Source organism: Rhamphochromis sp. 'chilingali' (assembly GCF_963969265.1).
Source record: "Rhamphochromis sp. 'chilingali' genome assembly, chromosome: 22".
Taxonomy (NCBI): Eukaryota; Metazoa; Chordata; class Actinopteri; order Cichliformes; family Cichlidae; genus Rhamphochromis; species Rhamphochromis sp. 'chilingali'.
The window spans coordinates 15410392-15432452 of record NC_137950.1 but is presented as its reverse complement, the minus strand read 5'-3'; the positions used below and the strand labels follow the sequence as shown (position 1 = coordinate 15432452).

Genomic DNA, 22061 nt, shown 5'->3' with positions numbered 1-22061 from the left:
TTGGGGGTTTCTCCATATTATTGTAGGGCCTTTACCTTACATTATAATGCAGCTTGAGGTAGCTGTTGTTGTGATTTGTGGAAATGCAGCTCCAGACATGACAGAGCCGCCACCGTGTTTCAGTGACTGTAAAGACTCACTGTTGTGTCTCCCTCCTGACCTTTAGCATTTTAATTCATCACTCCATAAATCCTCTTATGTAAGGAAAGCATTTTCAGATATTGTTTATCTTCTGTGGATAGTTTTGTAAGTCTGCTACTTCCTAATTTCTCCTCCACTTGTCCAGTTTAAGGACACACTGCACACCACACTGTTATGTCAGGGTTTTGGCTAATAGCTCTTTGGGAATGAGCCGGCTGGTACAAAAATGCAATTTTATGCCTGTTAAACTTTTATCTTTGGTAATATTTTATGCCGTTAAAATATGACGTTTTTAGGCCACTAATAACTACAGACACAATTAAAAACGGATTTTTTGCTAAGTTGTCTGTTATGTGTGGTTCACCCCTTGAATTATGCACATTTTTACGCTTTATAGGTCAGTGTTAAGTGGCTTAACAAACAAAGGAAAACATTTCCTGTGAAAATGTCCAAATACAAAGACTGGACTGGAGTGAAAAAGCAGCGAATGTCCAAATAGAAACCTCCAGAAAGCCTGGAGAACTCTTACTCAAGACCATTTAAAAAATGACAAAAAGTCTGACTGCTTGGAAGCAAAACATAAAGAAACGAGAGGTGGTTCAAGACTTTTTTGCAGTACTGTTAACATAATGCATATTCTCTCGTGGCATTTGAATCTCACTTGTGCCAGCACCTGTGGTTTCTCAAACGCTTCTGAGTGAATCGCCGCTTCAGAAAACAATGTTGATGTGCAGATTGCTTTAGGTTATGTGGTCACTGTTGTTTTTAGCAGAAAAACCCTGCTGACACATGCTGTGCAAAAACTCAAGTGGGTGCAAATGTGATAATTACTTACACAATACACTTGTGGCTGCTGACCAGTCTGCTGAAGAACAGTTTGCTTAAAATGTCACTCACTGAGCCATCGGTAATGGTAATAAATTAGTTTATTGCCTTTGCTTCACAAACCAAGTTTAACTTGCAATACATATGTCCAACCATCAGAAAGCCTTTAATCAGTCTGGAAAGTCGGGTAGCTTTAATGACAATCATGCAATTCAGATTTTTAAAAGGTTTCTCTGACATTTACCGAAATGACGACACATTCTGCAGGTGACCGAAAGAGGTCAACTCGTCGAGTTAACCTCCTTTTCAAACCAACGTTTCACAGGAAACTGTTATAACGGAGTCAGACCTAGAAGACACATCAATATAGCATTTGTAATGCTGGTACCATAGGAGACAAAGAGGCTCCTGCACACCATCTAACTTGCAAGAACATATTTATTTCCTTTTTGTATAGCCAAAACTCTGTGTTTTAAACACTTTGCTGCTTCATTTCTTATTTAGATTATTTCTTACACGTTTCCATGGGTTACAGGCTGCAAAACCCTAAGATCCACTGAAGCAGTGCAGCATGAGCTAATGAATCACTTACTAATAAGTTACAAATTAATTTTCATTGTGAGTACCATTAGAGTTCCTCTCTCTTTGTGGGTACAGGCTGTCAGCTGATAGAGTAACTGTTTTTTGTGATTTTAACATGACCTATGAAGCGGTTATTTCAACACCTGGCCGGTATAAAGGCAATATGAAAGGTAGAATTTAAGCTAAACAGCATCATCAGCCTCGATCCACCTTGGTGGTTTTTAAACTTCTGAATTACATTTTTTTAAAAAAAATCAAACTATGTTAAATTTCACTTAAATAAAGGTGAATTTCATCAGTGCAAAAGCATCAGCAAAGTAAATTTACCTGAGTTTTATATCATATATTTCACCTGGTTACCCATCTCCACCACTGCTTCACCTAATTTAAGTGGCCACGAATACCACAGCCTGCTCTACAGCAGCACAACACAGCACAGTACTGTACACTGGATGTAAACACTGCTAACATAGCAGTTTAGCCTGCACTGAACTGTGTAGTATTTTCATACCATTTACATAACACAAAATGATTCCAATTCAAGTTTCACAACTTGAAATAACCGTTCAGCTACAGCAAAACATCCTGCACAGATCTAGCTTCTGATAAAAAAACCAAAAACAGAACAAGAACCATTAACGTAACAATACATGTAAAACTTTACATTTCTAGCTTGTCAACTGTCGCTCTCTGAGTTTATAGCTTTTGAAAATAACCTCGTCATCCTCTTATTATTTTTCTCCATCTCTGAGTGATCTTATTACAGATTCACTTTTCTCTCTCTGAAAAATAGCAGCTGTATCTTTAGCTTGCATAGCCAAGCTGCACAGACAGTTTGTGTGTTTATTGCTGAGTTCTTTGAAATTACCTGCCACTTTAAACACAGTTACTCCATTTATGCTACAGTACTCTTCCTAAGTAAGTATCTCCATGGCATCAGCTGGAAGGACGCCAGACTGCAGCACATTCATTACTCATTAACCGAAGATGTGGGAATGAAACTTTAACCCCTGCATGTTTCCATGGCACAGAAGCACAATCACAAGCATTTCATCATCTTCTTCATAACTTCTGCAATTCTTTGTGGCATGCAGGATATCAGCTTTTGAGATCTGCATGATCAGAGCTCTCAAGCCGATCAAAGCTTTTGGGCTTCTGCTTGTCCACTCATGGACAAGTCTCAGTTGTTGTGTCCTTGGGCAAGACACTTCACCTACCGCCTACTGGTGATGGCCAGAGGGGCCGATGGTGCGATATGGCAGCCTCGCTTCTGTCAGTCTCCTCCAGGGCAGCTGTGGCTACAACTGTAGCTGCCTCCACCAGTGTGTGAATGTCAGACTGAATGAATAGAGGAACTGTAAAGCGCTTTGAGGGTCTCGAAAAGCGCTATATAAATGCAATCCATTATCATTATTATTATTATTTCTTTGACTATCCTACAAATGTCCTCCAAGCCCAACTTCTTCCCGTGATCCAAGAGCAATCTGGTGGCAATTTTCCAGCATGATGGAGCAAAGTCCATCAATAACAATCCCCTATGAGCAAGCACTTGGTGAGAGGAAAGACTTCCTTTTAGCAGGAAGAAACCGCCGGCAGAACCAGGTTCAGGGAGGGGTCATCTATTTGAATCTTATAAAATGCTTATTATTGTTCTTCATAATATCATAGAAACATGTAAAAAAATGCAAATAATCGAATTTTTTCAAATGAAGCAGCAGTGTTTATGAAACATTTGGGCACAACCCAACTTTTAGAAGTCACATTCCCTTGGAGCTTCACAAGACATACATATAAACACATTTTTAGCATACATAAGTTCGATTAGATTTCACAGGCCATACAAATGTATCGCTGAAGATTTACAGACTCTAGTTTCTTTACAAGCTGTTTCAAATGTAGCTCCAATAAAATCTTAACATCTCTCGATCTAAATGAAAAGCTCACATTTATATATAAACCTGCATGCTTTTGTGCCTTTCTTTTTACATTTCTAGCTTTATTCATTACACAGGGTGTATCAAAAGGAATAATCTGTTGTCAAAGTGCTTTAACTGTTCAGTCGTTCACCTGTAATGACTGAAACACTGTTTCTTTAAAAATACAGCCTTTCCAAATTGGATGACTCTTTTGATACACCCTGTGTAAACCACACTGATGCCCGGTGTTTATTTATATGTCCTGTGTAGCACCTTGAGAATGTAATTAGCTGAAAGGTGACAGAAGCTTCCTGTTTAAGATCCTTCTCTTGAGCACTGACATATATATTCTTGCAAGTTACAACAATGCATGGAAGCCCATCTGCTGCCGTCTGTTATTACAATTTCAACACTCGGTTGAGTTGTGTCACCAAAGTAACACTGCACGGATATGATATACCAGATATATCAGATATAGAGAGTATGCATTTTTTTAAGACTTCCCCTATTTGGTTAAGAGGGTAAAAAACAGACGCCTGGCTTCTCCATGCTTAGCGTGACAAACAAAGGAGCCTTCCAACAGCTCCAGTTAGCAACAATTTAAATACACTGCAACTGTTTCTAAAACTAGGATCACAGGTCAAAAATCAACCTTTAAAAATCTCTAAAAAAGAAACAAAAAACTCTGCTGATTTTATTGATGTGCACTCGACTCAGTGCTGTAATCACTACCGCTGCTCCTGACACGCTTGCTGCAACTGCAGCGTCTCTCCGATGTGGATCCTCTGGTGTCTTTTGAGGTTCTCCCCTCGACTGAAGCTCTTTCCACACTGGCTGCAGTAGTACGGCTTCTCACCCGTGTGGACCCTTTTGTGTTTTTTCAGGTCTCCCGCCTGACTGAAGCGCCTTCCACACTGGACGCAGCCGTACGGCTTCTCTCCTGTGTGGCAGCGCTGGTGGATTCTCAGGTTCCCCACCCTGCTGAACGTCTTTCCACAGACCACGCACAAGTGGAAGCCGTCTCTCCTGAGGTGCTCCATCCTGATCTGTCTGCCGTCCAAACCGGCCCTGGTGTTCTTTGCTAATCCATGCCTCCTGTGTGCCATGTGATTTGAACGAACAAAAACGAGTCCATAAGGCTCGGCGCTAGCTTGCGGCCTGAGGGTCTCGGTAGAGGTGTGACGAGAGGAGTTGCAGCTTAAATCCATGCAGCCGGTGTACTGAGATTGAAGACATGGTTGTTGTGATGACATGCAGTCTGTGGGCTCTGATTCACTTTTGATAGCAGCCATGTTTAACCCAAACAGTGCGCTGGAGTAAGGGTCTGCGCCGGCGTCCCTGGTTTCAGACGGCATACGCTGCCCCTCTAAGTTGTGCGTTGCATCTGCCAGCTGTACTTTGTGGTGGTCTGTGGACATTTGCGCCAACTTGGACTCAGCTTGTGTCTGAATACCGCTGTGGCTCTCTTTTTCTTTAGTCTCCTGCTTCAAGACATAGTTGAGCTGGTTGCTGTTTTGCTCTGCGAGAGCAATAACATCCGAGTCATGCTTCTGAATGATGCGCCGATCCTGCTTTGCTGTTGTGTCGCACTCCTCTGCTGATGGCCCACTTGTAGTCAGGACAGCTGTGAAATTTGCAATCATGAATAAGAGACCTTAAGCAGAACAAAAATGTTACATTATCTGTAATAATAAATTCCTCACAAAAATTATATGTGTTCTCATGGGTGCTTTCTTTTGGTATCTTGTCCTGGAGCTCCTGCAGTCTCCTCTTCAGACTCTCGTTCTCTCTCTGTGTCCTGGCTGTTTTCTCCTGGTACTCTGACACCGTCTCCTTCACCACCTCCAGAACCTCCTGCACGGCTTCGGTCAGGAGTCTGGCCACCCGGGCGTTCAAACGCTCAAGTTTAGACATCCTGAAATGAAACACCACTTATGAGAACACATCTGTTTTTATATATTCATTAAGGAGAAATGTATGATAAGCAATACCGTTGATGCTACCGCTAGGTGATTACACTCATCAACCACCTAGTTAGGTACACCTGCTTAACTGCTCATTGTGGGGAATATTTTTTTGACCTCCTTAATACCAACCAAGCATAATTTAAACACCACAGCCTACCCGGTAATAAAATCTATGCTATGAAGAATTAAGGCAGTTTTGAAGGCAAAAGGGGGTCCAACCCGGTGCAAACAAGGTGTACCTAATAAAGTGTCCAGTGATTGTATATGACAGCACTGATGGGTGCAGTTACCTGTTACTTCAAACAACGAATTAGAGCCACCTGTTCTTTCAGAAACCAGTGATTACCTGTCCTGTTATTAAACCGTCATGCAACGCAATCAAATGATTTCCTACTACACTTCCATTCAGCTACATTCACCTTATTTTGGTCCGAGATTTAAAACATTGTAAACAGGTAAAATGATGGTTACTCATCTTCTAGAACCTGAAATACGTGGCAGTGTTATCTTGTAACTGTTACTAATATCAGTTTTAGATACGAGAATATTTTTAAATCTCCAGGAGTACCTGTAAGCTAGTCCCGAAGTTAGCTTCGTATGTCAATGTTTTCCGTTTAAACATCCCAGAGGTCCAAACACTTGGTCATAAGGCTATCGTGTTAGCAAAAATATACATAAATAAATCAATTTTAATGACAAGTAATTTATCCTATCAAACTTGTAAAGATAATTTATTAAAAAAAAAAAAAACTGACAACATGTAACAAAGCAGATCCACGAACAGCAAAAACAATCTTTAACATCCGGAAGCAGAACTCTGATCACGTGTGCAGAGGGGTTGTTTTCAAAATAAAAGTCCGAGTGAAACGCTTCTGTCTTCTTCTTATCATACAATAAATTGTGATATTGTGAATTATTTTGTTATATTAGGCCATCCTGAACCCTTAATTGTTTTGTGACATGACAGAGCCAATAAATAAAATATCACATATCTATATCTGAAGTCACAACAAAAGCATGAATACTGTCTCTGCACCTCAAGAATTATTACAAGAAGCCAAAATTAGGACCCTAATTGTAATCTACTCCTAACAGTGGCACATTATAAAGAGATCAAATTATTTTTTGAAGAGAACTGAGTTCATCCTATTGCTGAGGTCCTCCAAAACAGTCTCAGTTTCCCATCTGGGTCTTTGGTAACATTAATAACCCATACCTGCTAAAGAAATATGTTACAACATCACAGAGTAATCAAATTAAATAAGTGACCCTGAACTGAATAAGTAGAAGAGATCCCAATTGGTGGATATATTTTAGAAATGAGCTGTGGCTTCCAGTAGGTGCCTTTAAGTCTGATGATTCAGAACAATACAATTTTGGTTTTGAGACTGATTCAAAAGAAATTGTGCACCCGTCTCAAATATTGCAATGGACCACACAGAAGGACCAAAAGAATTTGATCAGCTAATTATTTTATTTGGAGATCACAATACAGAAACACACTACAGACTCCATGCTTCAAAATCTAGTAATGGAACAAACAAAATCTGACCAACAACAGCAGCTCAGGAAAACACAAGTGCTCCCTAAGAGGCAGTCTATTCTGTGAAGAAGGCACATTAACCTCTTTATATGTTTTTAGCTGACCTCGAAAAACCCACCAGCCTTCACAGATGAGTCTGCTGGTGCTTCTTTAAGTTACTTGAGTGACTGAAGCTTTTCCCGCACTGGCTGCAGGCAAACGGCTTCTCTCCTGTGTGGTAGCGCAGGTGTACTGTGAGGTACCCCGACTGGCTGAAGCGCTTGCCGCACACCGAGCAACAGTACGGCCTCTCCCCTGTGTGCACCCGGTTGTGTTTCTTATAGTCACCTGCATGCCTGAAGGTGCGACCGCAGAGAGAGCAGCTGTAGTGTTTTCGGACGTTTCTCTGCAGTTTCTCTGCTGAGGACGAGCAGCCCACTTCTGTGTTGGTTTGGTTTTCTTCTCCGGCATCGTTTGCACTGATGTGTCTCGCTGGCTCCTGTACGTCACGTTCTGAATCAATGTAGAAAACTGCAGACTCACCTCCGAGTCCTGCAGTGCTCGTTGATGGATCGCAATAAAAATAATTCACAATACGCAAGCCATCGTTATCTGATGCAGGCTCTACTTTCGTTTTCTGGTCATTTTCAGAATGCAGAGGTGCAATGAAGGGTCTTTCGTGGTTTAATAGTGAGGCTGACTGTCCATCATGTGTCTTTGTTTTCAGATTTCCCAGGCTTTCTGTTGCACGGTCAGGGGAAAAGCAGGAAGCACCTAATGACTCAGTGTCTTTATCAACAGGGATGACAACCTCTTCTTTCTCTTTCATGTCTGCTGGGATGGATGCAAACATTTCTGGCACAAATCCTGCAGGAAGACACACATTAAACTACTTTAAAAAAGTTTAAATCCAGCTGTTTCACCACTTGTACTCACAGCTGGATCCTTTGTTTTCTTACCATTGCTCTCCAGGTTAATTCTGTCTTGCAGCTCCTGCAGTCTCCTCTTCAGACTCTGATTCTCTCTCTGGGTTCTGGCAGTTTTCTCCTGATACTCGCACACAGTTTCTTTCACCACATCCAGAACCTCCTGTACTACTTTAGACAGGAGCTTTTCCACTCGAACATTAAGGCGCTCAATTTTGGCCATCTTTAAGGACTAAGAAGACAAAAAATTAAGGAGCATATTTAACAGACTTTTGCAGGATGCAACATGTGTTCTGCACATTTCCACTTAGATAAATGAAAGAAATAATGGCGATTGGATATTTATGCAACAAAGAACAACAACAAAAAAAAAATAGCAGAATGTATTATTTAAGAGGAAAGCAGAAAAAACGGGAGTGCATTTTTACTACCAGTTATTAACAAGCCGAATGCTCACATACCTTGAGTTTAATGCGATCCCATGAAGCATGCGGAGTCTCAACAGCCGCTCAAACTGCAATCGTGAATTGTTTAAAATATTAACACTCATGCAGGTAATCGTTTCCCTTTAAAATGATTCCTGCAGGTAGATTAAAAATGGCAGCCAGTGCGTCCGCCGAACATCTTTGTGTGAAGCTTTTCCTGCTGTAAACCGGGTCAGGTGTTAAAACGGTTTAATAAACAGCGCGATAGCAATAAAGCGGCAGCGTCCTCTTCATGGGTTTGAAGCGTTCCTGAGGCCCGTTGCTGCCACCTACTGGTAAGGGCTCAAAACATAACACCACAAAGCTGTACTGCGTTTACTAAAATTCAAATATACTGTACCTCAAACATGCACTATGAAAAATGTGTTTCTGTTGACTGTCCTATGGGCTCAAATTGTGGTCATAAATATTTTGTACTTGTAAATCAGAATGCGTATATATATTTGTGCATCTGCAGATAAGAATTTGTGTGTGCGTAAGAAAAAGATTTGTGTGTGTAAAAATATTTACACAAGTTACAAGTTGTTTTTGTTAAGGTCTGGTTACAGATACAAAGCAAAAAATATATATATAAAAAATACGTGTGAAACTGCACTCAAGTTTCAACTTACAAGTACGAGTTTTGACCCGAGTTTTCTTCCTTTCAGCTGATTGGTCAATGTCTTGTCAATCACAAATTTAACTATCCAATCAGAGAACAGATGACTACTCTCAAAGGATAGCCTGTTATATCAAACTGTAATGTGCACAAGTCTAGAGAACAAAGAAACACCAGTCATGTCGTATTTTGAGGTGCTTTATAGTCACAACATGCTCCACAAGTTCAAACTCTGCTAGCTTTGTTTTGTATCTCACGAGGTAAACAACGCAGAGTCACAGTCACAAGTCGTTTCAGCAACTGATTACACTGGCACAAATCAAAAAAAGAAAAGAAAAGTGTTCTAAGGTCTGAGTACACATCCAACCCTTTTCCCCTAAATTCATTTTTTGTTTCAAATGCACATTAAAAGAAGCTGTTACAAAATGGCAAAAAAAATATTTACAAGCTAGTAAACTTATTACATTAATACATTAGGTCTTTGTCACATTACATTTTTCGCACAAAAACTCATGAATGAGATAAAGGCAGTGTTGTGTTCATCGTTCCCCCTCCAGAGCAGTTTCTTCGAACAAGCTGAGCAGGTTCTTTGGTTCCAAGCTGGGTCGAGGAGGTACGACCTCCTCCACTTGGACCCAGTTGCGCCCACGCCGCTGTGAGGACTTGGTGGATGGAGAGTGTAAGCTCTGGAAGGGGTCTGCGTCCAGCTCGGCATGTATGGGACTCACTTTAGGTGTCAGTGTGCGGCAGGAGCCATTAGTGTGGATGCTGGAAGGGGTCTGAGCAAGTTTACATGAGAACCAGCCACTAAGATTTGAGTGAGTGGGTGTGTGGGCAGGACTCTGGTGATAGCGCATTGGCGAGCCCGGGAGAGGCGTGGATGTGCTCTCTACAGACAATCTGGATTTTACCCTGTGACATGAAAACAAAGGAAGATAAAAAAGGAGAGTTAAACAGAACAAATATACTCACTTAAAAATTTTCTTCCATCCTATTGATGCGATAATTCTCTACCTTTGTGAGAAGGTGGGGGACAGTTCTGGGTCTGTGGGATGAAAAAACACTGCATCCTCTTCTGGGGTCCCGGAGTCAGTATGCATGGCACTGAGAGGCAGGGTTAAATCCCTGTCCCAACTGTCTTTAGGAGGAGTGCAGGGAGCTGGATTGTTCCAATGAGGGAGGAAGGGCAAGCGAAAGAAGGAGAGGAATCTACACCCAAAGGAGACTACGATCTATGAAGAAAAGAAAATATAGAAAAATGTATTTGTCAAGGTTGAGGAAAGTAAACTTTAAAGGCTGAAGTTTGGAATTGGCCAGGCTAAATTAACTTCAGGACTGATTCACTGGATTAGAGATTTTCTAACTGATCATCTGAAAAGCTTTGTATTAATCATGTTTTATTTGGTGAAACCATTGTTAGTACGGGGGATCCTCAAGGGTGTGTTCGATCACTATTGTTATTTTCTGTTTAAATGACATGCAGGGAATGTGAAAATGTTAAAATATGCTGATGATTGTCTTTTGTTTTTATAGGAACTCTAACTATTTTGTTCAGGTTCATAGGTTGAAAGAGGTTTAAATCTTGTTATTTGTTGATTAATGTCCACAACACGTGTTTCACTTGAATAACACAGACCCGATGGACAGGTTTTCCACTTTATATATATTGATGGCAAGATCAACTTTATGATTAATGCTTTATCCATTTACAAGGAAGCTAATCAGAGATTCATTGTTATCAGGACGTCAAGAGGTTTCGGAGTTAGGCACAACGTTTTGGAAAGAGTTTGTCAGCTTGATTTTACGTTCAGTATCTCAGCCTGGTTTGGTAGCCTGACTGTGGCAAACAGGAACACAATAGCAAAATAAACAGGATTGTCAGAATTTCTGGAAAAATGATTGGTTGACAACAAACTTTATTGGCTAAGCTGTGTCATCAGACCATCTTCAGGAAAGCTCGGTCTATTGTTGCTGACCGTGAACACCCCCATTATTCTGACTTTGAATTAATGTTCTCAGGACAACTTTATAGGATCCCTCTAGCTAAAGGGGTATAAGGGATCATTTGTACCAAATGCAATCAGCATGCTAAATAATAAGATGCTGTGGTGTATTTCTATAGTTGTATTGAATTTATAGATATGCATATCTATGAATGTGGGCCGATATCTCCCAGGATTCATGAACTGATTGGTTGATTTGTGGCTTGGTGAACCGAAAACAGCTGCCCATTATGTGGACAATAAAGTTATTCTATTTTTAATGCTGTGGCATCCTTACAAGGACATTTTACTAAACTGTTAATCAAAATAATCAATCCTAAAAGATTAATATTTAAAGGATTTAGTGATTCTGTTACCTGACACAGGGAGGCCAGTGTCAGCATCGTCTCAGCAGCCATAAGATACATGCGTCTCCTCCACCTGCGTTTCCTAACAGAGGGGAGGGCAAGAAGCTCAGAGACTGTGGGTCTCTCAGACGGCTCTGGGGCCAGCATCATCTGTAGGACTGTCTGAAGCTCCTCTGACAGGCCTGCAATCACACATGGAAGTTTAAAAGAAAAATCATTATATCAGATGAGGAAATTGATGAGGCCTCCTAGAGCAGATCTCACCGTTGGTAAACTCTGTGGGGAGACAGCCTCGCCTGAGCTGCTGCCACCCCTCGCCACCATTTGGAACCTCGATATTACAAGCAAGCTCCAGTATGGAAACCCCCAAACTAAATAAAAAAGGATGCGATAATATTTAGACACTTATTTCAAATCAGATCAGTCACATCTGTACATAATGAATCACATATGTACCTGAAAACATCTGCAGCAGGTCCATACTCCCCACGCAGCAGCTCGGGGGCCATGTATCTGGGATCACCCTCCTGAACATCGTCCTTTGATTTCTCCCCTGCAGCTCCCATCTGTTTGAGCTCAAGCAGCAGCCCGAAATCGCCCAGCTTCAGACGACCAGAGGCGGTGATGAGGACGTTGGCGGGCTTGAGGTCCAGATGCACGAAGCCATGAGAGTGTAAGTGCTGCAGTGCTGAGAGGAGATCGCACAGGTAGGCCCAAGCAGCAGGCTCGTCTGTTTACAAGCAAAAAACACAAGTCAGCATGAACGAGGATGTAGAAGTTTTATACAAAATCACAGCTGATACAAACTGTTTTTGGGCAGACCTGGGCCAGGAGGCTGGTTCTCAGCGTGATGCAGCAAGCTGGTGCTGCACAGCTCTGTCTGGATGTAGAGTCGGCCGCACTCCTCCCAGGCAGCCACGAAGTTCAAAATATGAGGGTGAGGACACAGGTGCTCGTGATTCCTGGCTTCCCTGACGCTCCGATTCCTCTCACTGTTACCCCTGAAGCGCTGAGCAGAGCGTTTGACTGCGTACTGACGACCATCTCTGTTGCTTTGCACCTGGAGAGAGAAAAGAAAATATCCAGAAATTATAACTTTTGGAAAAATAAACAAACAAATACTTAAAATCCTGAATTTTCCAGTTTCCTTGATGTGAAGAAACAGCAACACCAAATATATTATGTTATTATATAGCCCTCTTTATTTAAATCTGTGTTTTGCTCACCTTGTAAACTTCTCCAAATGATCCCCTCCCCAGCAGGCCCAAGTTAGTAAAGCACTGATTGAAGTAGGACTGCTGTTTGCTGGGATCATACGCAGAATTTGGAGATTTACTGAGGGAATTAGACAGGGGTGTCCAGGGGGATTGATGCTGAGGAAACATTCTGCTCAGCGGGGGGCATCCTTTAGACGGTGGCAGCGGAGGCAAAGAATTTGAGAGACGAGCAGGGGAATAGTAGGATGAGTTTGACGTAGACGACGAGGAAAAAGGCAGCCGGCGCTTTTTGAGAGAGAAGGACTGCTCCGCGTGGGAGAAGTGGGTTGGAAGAGGGAGAGCCACCCTCGGCACTGTAGTTTCCACCGCCACAGACATTGTGTCGACCTTTTCTGTTCTTTACTATAAAGACAGGAAGCTGTAACAGTCAAAAGTAAAAATTGTAAACATAAGCAATACATACAGCTACATATATGTAGATGTGGTGAGAATTTTACATACACTCTCTTTTCATAGTTGAATGATTTAACAGCATACATCTTAAGTGGCTGTAAAAAAGAAGAATTGGGTAAACGAGTTTGGATTTATTTTAGATTTTCTCTAATACACACAAGGTCAAGAGTATATTCCGCCACTTATATTTGGTTAAATGTCCCTGAGCAAGTTGCACCTCGATTAGACCCCTTTGGTACCCATCAACAAGCATCTGGCATAATTGTGGTTGGATATCTGACCACTCGTCTTGACAGAATTCATTTAAATTAGTTGGTTTCCTGGCACAGACTCTGCTTTTAAGCCTAATCAGTACATTTTCTACAGGGTTGATGTCAGAGCTTTGGGAAGGCCATTCCAGGTTAGCCTGCTTTATCCATTCCTAAACCAGTTTTGATATGTAATTGGGATCATTGACAACACAAGTGAACACACAGGATTACAGAAAATCCCAAATAAATTCAAACTTGTGCACCCAGTTTTTTGTTTTTGGTAATTAAAGATGTTTGCTGCACAATCCTTCCACCCTGGAAAAACAACAGTTCAAATAAATCATTAAAAGCTCCAATTCAACATGGTATTCATTCCCACATTGGGTATTTATAAATTTCCTCACCAGAACTGGAAGTTGATTTTTTTTCACAACTAGTGCTCAGTTTTAATGGTTTCTGTTAGGAATAGGTTTATGCTACAAACCTAACAGTTTCTTTTCATCTAGTTCTCCACAGAGCAAAGGCAAAAAGGTATTATTTATGAAGACTAAAAAAAACAAACAAACAAAAAAATGGGTCTTTCTAGACTGATCCCCACCCATTTAGCACTACTCCTGGTACATCTGGTTTGACAGGTTGTAGAGCTTTTGTCTGATATCGGTATCGGCACAGTCCTCTCGATCCATTGATACTAAACCCATTTGTAGGAAGACAGGTATTCCTTTTCCCAGCCCAGCCCCTGGCGTCAGGGGGAAAGTAAAGACCCGCTGATAAAACACAACTGATTAATTTTTCCAACATAACTTTTCGCTTTGTTAACGTAACATTACTCGAAGCACAAATACTGTCCATTAGTTTATAGCAATGACAACTGTCACCGCAGCTAAACACCTGTGGCTAACGTTAACCCCGGGCGGAACAAAACAAACATGACAACACAGCCTGATTAGCTGGCTAGCCCGCGAGAAGATAACTTACTCTAACTGACATTTTATATTTAACTATTTAATTAAAGCGGAATTAAAAAACGTTACCTCGCAGACCATAGTCCACTTTTGACGACAGGTTTCAAAACAGCGGTCTTCTATCCAAACCCTGCGCGTACACCCTTCAAGCGTTAACCTACCTCGCGCCAAATTCTGAAACTCTCACGTAGCGCTGCGTAGCTGGTCTCCGTGAATACGGAATGTACGAGTTGCGCATGTACATTGCGCAATATCCGAGAGCAGTGCAGTCTGGGCTTTTGCTGCAAAACACAGAGCTGGCGTAACTGGCTAGCTAGCTGACCACTTGAAATGGTAACTTTAATATTATTGCCGATTAGTTCGGGAGAGTCGTACGTAGATTTCGACACTCTGTTAATGTTCGGCGATGTGTTCAAACGTATTAACGTGATAATAACAGCGGATACTGTTGGCTATAGAAATGTTAATTTCACTTTTGCTTTGCTAGCTTAGCCTTTCCATCCATAACCGAGGGGGTGTAGCTAGCGAGGGAACTTAGCTCAGCTAACCTTGGAAATGCTGTAACGCTAGCTAGCTAATTAATCCAGGCAATATCATGTGGTTAGCTGAGTGTGTACTGTATTTGTCAGACCTATTCCGTGTGTTATCTAGGGCTGTTTTCCACCGAACTATCAAAACAGTTGACGTGTCGGCTAATATCGCGCTAGCCCAGAGCTACGTCTGCTTCACACTGTTCACTGTTATTTGCTAGCGTATGAATAAATGAAGTGACACTTATCAGAATATCTATTACAGAATCCGCTATCAAATTTTCATGTAATATAACCTTTTAAAAATCTTCGCGTTTACTGTACAGTCAGGTTAGGTGTTTAAGCAGTTTCGGATAGGCATGCAATATTAACGAGTTTCGTGGCCTAATGAGATGTTTTGTCTAGTAAAACGGGGTTATTGTTGGTCATAATATATATTTACTCAAGAACTATATTTTTGTGGATAGACGTTCTTAATGTGGAGTAACGTTTCATAGAACCCAATCCTCAACTTCTTGGTAAATGAGCAACTGTAGCTGGTTTTTACATTGTGTGCCCCCCTTTTTTCCTTTCAGGACGTGTTCTTAATGATCCGGCGTCACAAGACCACAATCTTCACAGATGCCAAGGAGTCCACCACTGTCTATGAGCTGAAGCGTATTGTCGAGGGAATACTTAAAAGACCACCCGAGGACCAGCGACTCTACAAAGTGAGCTTACAGCATCAGAAAGACTAAATGTGCACTTTAATTTTGCCAGAATGTAGCCAGTGTTAATGTTAACATTCACAGTAGTTGAATATTACCCCAACAAACTTCAACCTCATGGTAAATATTGGTAATTATTGACCTATTTCAAAATTACCATTGAATAGGAAATTATCAGAAAAATTTGCAGTTGTGGAAAATCTATTTAGATTCTTTTACCTATGACAGATTTCTGATCCCTTTCAGGCAGGTTTTTAAAAGCTGGCATCTGATGTGGGACATTGTTCTGTGCTCATATTGCTTGATCTCAAATAGCTTTTCTAACCTGTGGAGTTTCACAAGGCTCAAACCTGGGCCTATTACATCCTTCCTTTAGCTGGGATCGTTCAAATCTTTCGGGGGCATTACTTGTCATGTCCATGCTGAAATGTCTTTTAAGCCTCACCAGCTGGATAGACTGTCCACCCTAGCTAATTGTTTATAATGATTTAATGTTTGGCTTTCCAGCAGTTACCTTGTTTTAATCTTCAGTGAGACTGAGACCAGGATTATAACTCCTCCTAAAATATATTCAAGAACCTGTCAAGTGATTGCCCCCTTTTGTTCATCTTTGAAGTCTAGTGTTTGTAATCGCTCTGTAATATTTTATGTCATTTTCTGGTTTCTTTCATTAAAGGAAGATTTCCAAATTGTAAGCTATGGTCTTCCATGACTGGAGAAAATTGTTCATATATTTGTGTCTTCGTGCTTATATTACTGGAACACCCTATTTACCCGCTTAGATTAATCATCTCTTTCATACCTCCAAATGATAAAAAATGTTGCATCCAGACCCTAATACAGACGTGCTCACATTCTCTTTGTTTTATGCTCTTTACGTCGGCTCACAGTTGATTTTAGAATTCGTTTTAAAATTCTCATATTTACATACAGAGCACTAAATCAAGCTCAGACTACTAATCTCAGTTTCTCATTAAACACACTGCTTCGCACTTGCTCAAAATACATTAGTTGTTCCTCATATAAGATTGTAGACTGGGGTATAGAGCCTTTCAGTCTGTGGCAGCCAAGACTATGGATCAGTCTGCCACTCCAGCTATATTTAGCTCGCTCTTTAGACTTCATGGAAAAGTCGTTGAAACCTTTTTGGTTTAAGTATTTAGATTGTGTTGTAATATTTTTGGTTTTGTATTGCTATTGAACTATGTTTTAAGTATCTAATATATTTTATTGTGATTATTCCCAGTTTTCACTTGTTTTCCTGTGCAGTAATTTGTAACTCTGTAAATAAACATTGCTTACTTAAATATTTTCTATCAGAAACACGCTCTGCATATTAGTTGGACTATCTTCTTAAATTCTGAGGTCATGATATTTTTGTATTACAGGATGATCAGCTGCTAGAGGATAGCAAAACTCTGGGTGACTCTGGATTCACCAACCAGACTGCCAGACCTCAAGCCCCAGCTACAGTCGGTCTGGCCTTTCGTATTAATGGTATGTTGTGGTTATGCTGTTTGTTTGGTTTTAAAGATCAGGGGTACACTACACAGCAAAAATGAGTACATTCCTATGAACCATTGCTTAAATATCTTAGTATAAAAATCGTTCTCAGAGTTGAACTGTCATGTATTTACTCTTTATTTAAAATCAGAACAGTTTAGAGTTACAGTGTTAAAGTAGCGGTGTAGTGGTTAAGACATGTGAATGACCTTCTGAGGAGACACAAATCCTGCCTCAGGGGGTTGCAAGCTTGTGTACTGCCAGTGCGAGCCCAGATAAATGGGAGGGTAACGTCAGGGAGGGTATTTGGTGTAAAATCTGTTCTAAATCAAACATGTGGCTCCCTCTATTAAGGCGGCTTCTTGGGAAATAAGGGAGCAGCTAAAAATACCTCAGTTTACTTTATTAAAATACGGGCTTCACTATAGGAACTCACCTATAGGAAACACACGTTTTATTACTGAGATAATTTGAGATGTCCACCTTTACATTTGGTGGATGATACCATTGTTCCTTGTTTTTATATAGAGATGTTCTTCCTTTCTTTAGAGACAGTTTCTTTAACATGGAGAGCCTGTGTTGTTCTCTTTTTGTCTTAAAAATACCCCCAGTAGTGTTTTCTTGGATTTGAGTCAGGCAACATACTTGGCCAGCTTATAGTTTCACTGTTTTCTCCTTAAGGAACTAATGTGTCATGTTGGCAGTCTGCTTTGTTCATGTCAGACGCGCTGGTGTTTTTATGTGAACCTAACTGATTTATTTCCATTTGAGCAAAGAAAGGACTCAAAGTATTCGCAAGCAAGCTATCTTTTTATTTCTTTAGGAAGGGTGAATCTGAAGTTTTTGTTCTGAAGCTCAAGTAAGGGTTTTTATTTATTCCCCAGGTTGTGATGCTTGGAAATTGACATTGTGCAATCTCCTTCAAACTGTCACAGAAACTCTGCTTTCCTCTGATAAGTCCTGTGCCAAATTAAAGGCATTTTTCCTTTTCTTTTGCACAGTTACATTATATAAGTAGTGCACTGGCCGTAGCATCATTCTGGGAAGACAGACACTCAAGCACTGTTGCTTGTTCTGTTGGCTAAATTACTTCCTCAACATGTCTTCAAGTTCTCCAGAGCCCTGATAATGAACTGATCATTTGATTCAGGTGTGTTGACCCAGGGTGATACCTAAAACCTGCAGGACACTGGCCCTTGAGGCCCAGAGTTCCCCACCCCTGTTCTAAAGTATTTGAGTTGAAGATTCATAAAAGGTTATATGCTACATGTAATCTTGGAAACAGTGTAATTATTGAGAAGGAATAAAATTTGAGAATCAAGTGATGTTCTCAGTTCTGATGTGTACTAAATTTTCCTCTGTCATAAAGAGTAGTTTTCCGTTTTACCAAGAAGTATGACTCTTTTTTTTTTTTTTTTTAATGTTAGTAGCACGACTGGTGGAAAACGTTTGTGCTATTCTCTTAATAAACCATCACTGATCTCATTTAGCAACAGTGTTTTTCAGTAGACAACCATGATGAATGACTGACTAATCCATTCTTTTGCACTGTAATCTGTGGTCTTCAGCACAACAACATGTCTACTTTTCTATTTTTTAAAAAAAATATATATATTTATTTATTTTTTAGTCTTTTTGCCTCTCATACTGTATTTATTTAGGAAATGAGAGGTGGCTCGAGACTTTTGCACAGTACTGTAAATCGCATCACTGAATGAGTGTATTGTGTGTCACTCAAAAGAAAGCTTCAAGGTAACTTCTCCTTCAAAACTCATTCCTTAAAAATTAAGGTGTGATTTTATTCTGTAACTAACTCAAGAAGACTCATTGTAGATTTTCAGCGTGGATTTACCAGCAGTTATATTTAAGAGCATGCACAAAGGGCCCTCAGCGGCATTAAAATGTGTTGCGTGTAACCCGAGTCCCCGTGCCTTAAAGCTGTGGCTCAAATTATGCACTTCTACCTTTAAGTGCATTGAGCAAAGCTTGTCCTTAGTTACACGAGCATGAATCTGTTTTGAAGGATTTTCCCCTGGATACACTTGCTCTACAGTAATGATTCATTTCAGCAACCTTTTATTATGTGCAGCCACATTAAACTCTGCTGTCACGATGGAGCTCATGCTTCCTTGTCTCTGTGCCCTGCAGATGAGATGTTTGAGCAGCTGCACATCGAGGCCTTTTCCAGCCCCCCGGAACTCCCTGATGTGATGAAGCCTCAGGACTCTGGTAGCACTGCTAATGAACAGGCAGTGCAGTGATGGCAGAGGCAGGAAGCGAGCATCGGCGGGAAGGATGGAAGTGGCAGTGTGCAGATTAACTGCGGTGAAGAAGTAGCGGGGTGGAGGATGTGTAAAATAGTTTCATTTGATTGGATGGGGACGTTTTAGGTAACCAAGCCGATCCATGTTACCTTCATGTTGTCATCTCAACATCCCCCCCACACGTTTTTGTTTGTTTGTTTTTTAACTCTATTGATTTCCACATCACATGCAGTTCAGCTCCTTGAATTTGCTCCTAAGCACCGAGTGAAGAAGTTGGTTTGGAAAGTGTGATTGTGTGTATGCGTGCGTGTGTGTGTGTGTGTGTGTATGTGTTGAGTTATTCTAATTATTATCATTAATATTTTGGAAAGGGTGGAGGCGTAGTTGTGTGTCACAGTGCTCTAGAATTAACATGCATGGGTAAGAGTCCAGTGTGTGAATCAGCAAATGCATGAACAAACTCAAAACAAAGGCTTTACATTCACAGAAGCAGATAGACCTACCACTGATTCGTTTCTCTGGTCTGATTCCCACTTTTCGTTGTACATTTCTGATTCGATCGTAAACCAGGAAGAATGTCTGTAAGATAGTTGCGTTCATTTTTGTTTTCATCATCATTTTGTTTCTTCGGTTTGTTTCACGCGTTAGTCCCTTGTTGTGTTTCACGCACTGAGACCAAAGGCAGGTACCTCTTGGACAGCAGAGGGATTATTTTTGTTCTTCTTTAGTTGTTTGGTCAAAGGATATTCTGTCTGTGACATACAGTATATACACAGGAGGAGCGTTTCTTGTGTTAAACTTTTCATTTTGTAAATGCACACATCACAAGTCACCAACACTTACGTGGCATCTTCCCCTTATTACACATGCATAGCCTGTAACTGTGATCTTGCTTAATTAAAAGTTTTTCCTGTTTGGTTTTTTACTCTGACTGCTTTTTGATTTGTTTGTTTTTTTATGTTTTTTAAGTTTGTGTCAGTATTTAATGAATAAATCAGTAATTCAGTGTATTGATCTGTGTTGGAGGCACTGGGCAGGGCTGTAGCAGTGATTCTTACAACCATGTAAAGCCTGAACCATGAAATAATTTCCAGAAAATTTTAACTTTTTGACAAAGGGGTGTTTATTGATCCTTGACAAATAAAAAAAAAAAAGAGAACTTAAATATTAAATTGCATATGTGAGTTCTAATTTGCATCATATTTGCTTTTTCATTTGATTTATGTATCGCTCAAAAAATGTGTTTCTGTTTTGGGGGTAAAATCGAAATCACTGATGATGTAGAAGTCACAAAACTCATATACAGGTGTGATAGTGACGTTAACAATGCCTCTGTCCAGCCCATATGTGAGCCGGCATGCACAGTAAGCAGGTATAACAAATTGTCATATTTAAATTGTATTATTTACACTTGTGCTTTTTATTCTGTGATATGTTAAAAACTGTGAAACTGCTATTTTCTTTCTGGGATTTGTAGAACAGGATGGACAGTTTTTCTTTTATAATATAGATTCACTGTAAAATTAAAGCTCAAATCAACAAAAACGCCCCCTTCAAACCTCCAGGAGGTATCCAAAAAGCACCAGGTTTATTTTAAGCTGTTGATATTTGGTCCTAACTTCTACACTAATTAAAATTCTCCAAAAGGCATTGCCAGCAAAAATGTAGTGTAGAGGTCCAGTTAAGTGACTGGAATGAGTCACTTAATGAGTTGTTTTTCACCATATCACTGTCATGTTAAAACAACCTGAAGCTGCAAGAGTGAAAAGCTTACCTGGAACCAGAGGAATGCAGCAGGGATTAGGGCTTTGGACATTTCGTAGCAGAAAACGCCACAAGTAGAAATTATGGCATTAAAGATGATTTTAGTTCTATTTAGGGTCCATGAGAGTGAAACACAGCTGATGCACAGCTGCCAGACCTCCACCTGTAATACGACCATAGGTTACTACGCCCTGCAGTGGCACGTCTAAACATTAACCGTGAAAGAAGTTTCTGCATCACCACCACCATCTGAGTATAGTTAACATTACATCACTAACCTTAACATAATTTACCAGTGTCGTGCTCCTTCAAAAGTCTGACACATTCATTCTTAGCCTTTATTTTTCTAAATAAAGCTTTTGTCATAAAACAATCACAAAAATGGTGTCAGGGAGCACTCTCATACAGAGTCCAGGTTTTGATCTGTGGTGATTTTAGGAAGGGCTGTTGGTTTGGGCCTCTGTACCTTGGTCCCGTTCTGCCACCTTTTCTGTCCTGCTAGGTGAGACCAGTGCTGTCAGGGAGCGCTGGGAATGGATTTGGTCTGCAGCGATATTAAGGTGAGTGATACATGTCAAAGTGGGAGTACAGCAACAAGATTATTTTATCTATTTATTTTATCGTATCTCATTTTAATTTTCTTTACGTATGCTATTAACATGTACAGCACTTTGTGAAACTCTGGTTTTATGTTAAAGTGCTTTAGAAATAAAGTTGGTATGGTATGGTAAGATGATCATAAGCTGTGCAGTTTCAGTGTGAAAACCATATAACCAGTAAGATGGGAGTTTTAGTTAAAAAACAACAACAACTTAATTATTTCCAAGTTAGTTTCACTGTAAACAGGTTGCTGTCAATTCTACAACTTACGCTTTGTAACGCTTTGACTAACCCTGCATCCAGTTGCCAAAATATAAAATAGAATAGTTAATAAATAAAGTTTTTATTGTTTGAAAACGTTTTAGTAATAGTTTTACTTTCAGAGTAAGACGACAGAGACATCCTAACATCTCCAATAAATAAAAAGCCTCACCAGGCTGGTTGTGCTGACAAACGATACAACGAAAGTCATTTCCTGCACATTCTTATTTTATT

At 40.3% G+C, this 22061-nt stretch overlaps 4 protein-coding genes across 6 annotated transcripts; 1 reads left to right on the top strand and 3 right to left on the bottom strand.

Moving 5' to 3' along the window:
- Positions 1-1797: 1797 nt before the first annotated feature.
- LOC308390333 (uncharacterized protein) lies at positions 1798-6241 on the bottom strand. The gene is made up of 3 exons (XM_080872227.1): positions 6000-6241; positions 5168-5379; positions 1798-5088 (listed from the first exon to the last, which is right to left on the bottom strand). The coding sequence occupies exons 2-3, from the start codon at positions 5376-5378 to the stop codon at positions 4193-4195; spliced, it is 1107 nt and encodes a 368-aa protein (XP_080728353.1). The 5' UTR covers position 5379; positions 6000-6241; the 3' UTR covers positions 1798-4192.
- Positions 6242-6836: 595 nt separating this feature from the next.
- LOC308390334 (uncharacterized protein) lies at positions 6837-8574 on the bottom strand. The gene is made up of 3 exons (XM_080872228.1): positions 8341-8574; positions 7913-8111; positions 6837-7820 (listed from the first exon to the last, which is right to left on the bottom strand). Exons 2-3 carry the CDS (start codon positions 8100-8102, stop codon positions 7099-7101), a joined length of 912 nt encoding a protein of 303 aa, XP_080728354.1. The 5' UTR covers positions 8103-8111; positions 8341-8574; the 3' UTR covers positions 6837-7098.
- Positions 8575-9150: 576 nt separating this feature from the next.
- pkmyt1 (protein kinase, membrane associated tyrosine/threonine 1) lies at positions 9151-14407 on the bottom strand. Of its 3 annotated transcripts, XM_080872090.1 has the most exons (9): positions 14268-14400; positions 13031-13077; positions 12539-12947; positions 12135-12372; positions 11769-12042; positions 11577-11683; positions 11322-11494; positions 9977-10194; positions 9151-9874 (listed from the first exon to the last, which is right to left on the bottom strand). In XM_080872090.1, exons 3-9 carry the CDS (start codon positions 12905-12907, stop codon positions 9502-9504), a joined length of 1752 nt encoding a protein of 583 aa, XP_080728216.1. In that variant the 5' UTR covers positions 12908-12947; positions 13031-13077; positions 14268-14400; the 3' UTR covers positions 9151-9501. The 3 variants fall into 3 exon arrangements, with proteins under 3 accessions (XP_080728216.1, XP_080728215.1, XP_080728217.1); XM_080872089.1 differs by lacking the exon at positions 13031-13077 and having other exon boundaries at positions 14268-14407; XM_080872091.1 differs by lacking the exon at positions 13031-13077 and having other exon boundaries at positions 12539-12931; positions 14268-14402.
- On the top strand, positions 14393-20133 carry LOC308390291 (elongin-B-like). The gene is made up of 4 exons (XM_080872092.1): positions 14393-14531; positions 15304-15438; positions 16824-16932; positions 19087-20133. The coding sequence occupies exons 1-4, from the start codon at positions 14529-14531 to the stop codon at positions 19197-19199; spliced, it is 360 nt and encodes a 119-aa protein (XP_080728218.1). The 5' UTR covers positions 14393-14528; the 3' UTR covers positions 19200-20133.
- Positions 20134-22061: the final 1928 nt, after the last annotated feature.

What these genes read in the sequence shown, in the direction of transcription:
- LOC308390333 (XM_080872227.1), bottom strand. Translation starts at nt 5,378, where the DNA reads ATGTCTAAACTTGAGCGTTTGAACGCCCGGGTGGCCAGACTCCTGACC. An exon ending in TGAGAACACATATAATTTTT is followed by an intron (nt 5,089 to 5,167) that starts GTGAGGAATTTA and finishes CAAATTTCACAG; the next exon opens with CTGTCCTGACTACAAGTGGG.
- LOC308390334 (XM_080872228.1), bottom strand. Translation starts at nt 8,102, where the DNA reads ATGGCCAAAATTGAGCGCCTTAATGTTCGAGTGGAAAAGCTCCTGTCT. An exon ending in AATTAACCTGGAGAGCAATG is followed by an intron (nt 7,821 to 7,912) that starts GTAAGAAAACAA and finishes GTCTTCCTGCAG; the next exon opens with GATTTGTGCCAGAAATGTTT.
- pkmyt1 (XM_080872089.1), bottom strand. Translation starts at nt 12,907, where the DNA reads ATGTCTGTGGCGGTGGAAACTACAGTGCCGAGGGTGGCTCTCCCTCTT. An exon ending in CCTGCTGCAGATGTTTTCAG is followed by an intron (nt 11,684 to 11,768) that starts GTACATATGTGA and finishes TTTTTTATTTAG; the next exon opens with TTTGGGGGTTTCCATACTGG. An exon ending in CACTGGCCTCCCTGTGTCAG is followed by an intron (nt 10,195 to 11,321) that starts GTAACAGAATCA and finishes TTTTCTTCATAG; the next exon opens with ATCGTAGTCTCCTTTGGGTG.
- LOC308390291 (XM_080872092.1), top strand. An exon ending in AGGACCAGCGACTCTACAAA is followed by an intron (nt 15,439 to 16,823) that starts GTGAGCTTACAG and finishes TTTGTATTACAG; the next exon opens with GATGATCAGCTGCTAGAGGA. An exon ending in TCTGGCCTTTCGTATTAATG is followed by an intron (nt 16,933 to 19,086) that starts GTATGTTGTGGT and finishes TGTGCCCTGCAG; the next exon opens with ATGAGATGTTTGAGCAGCTG.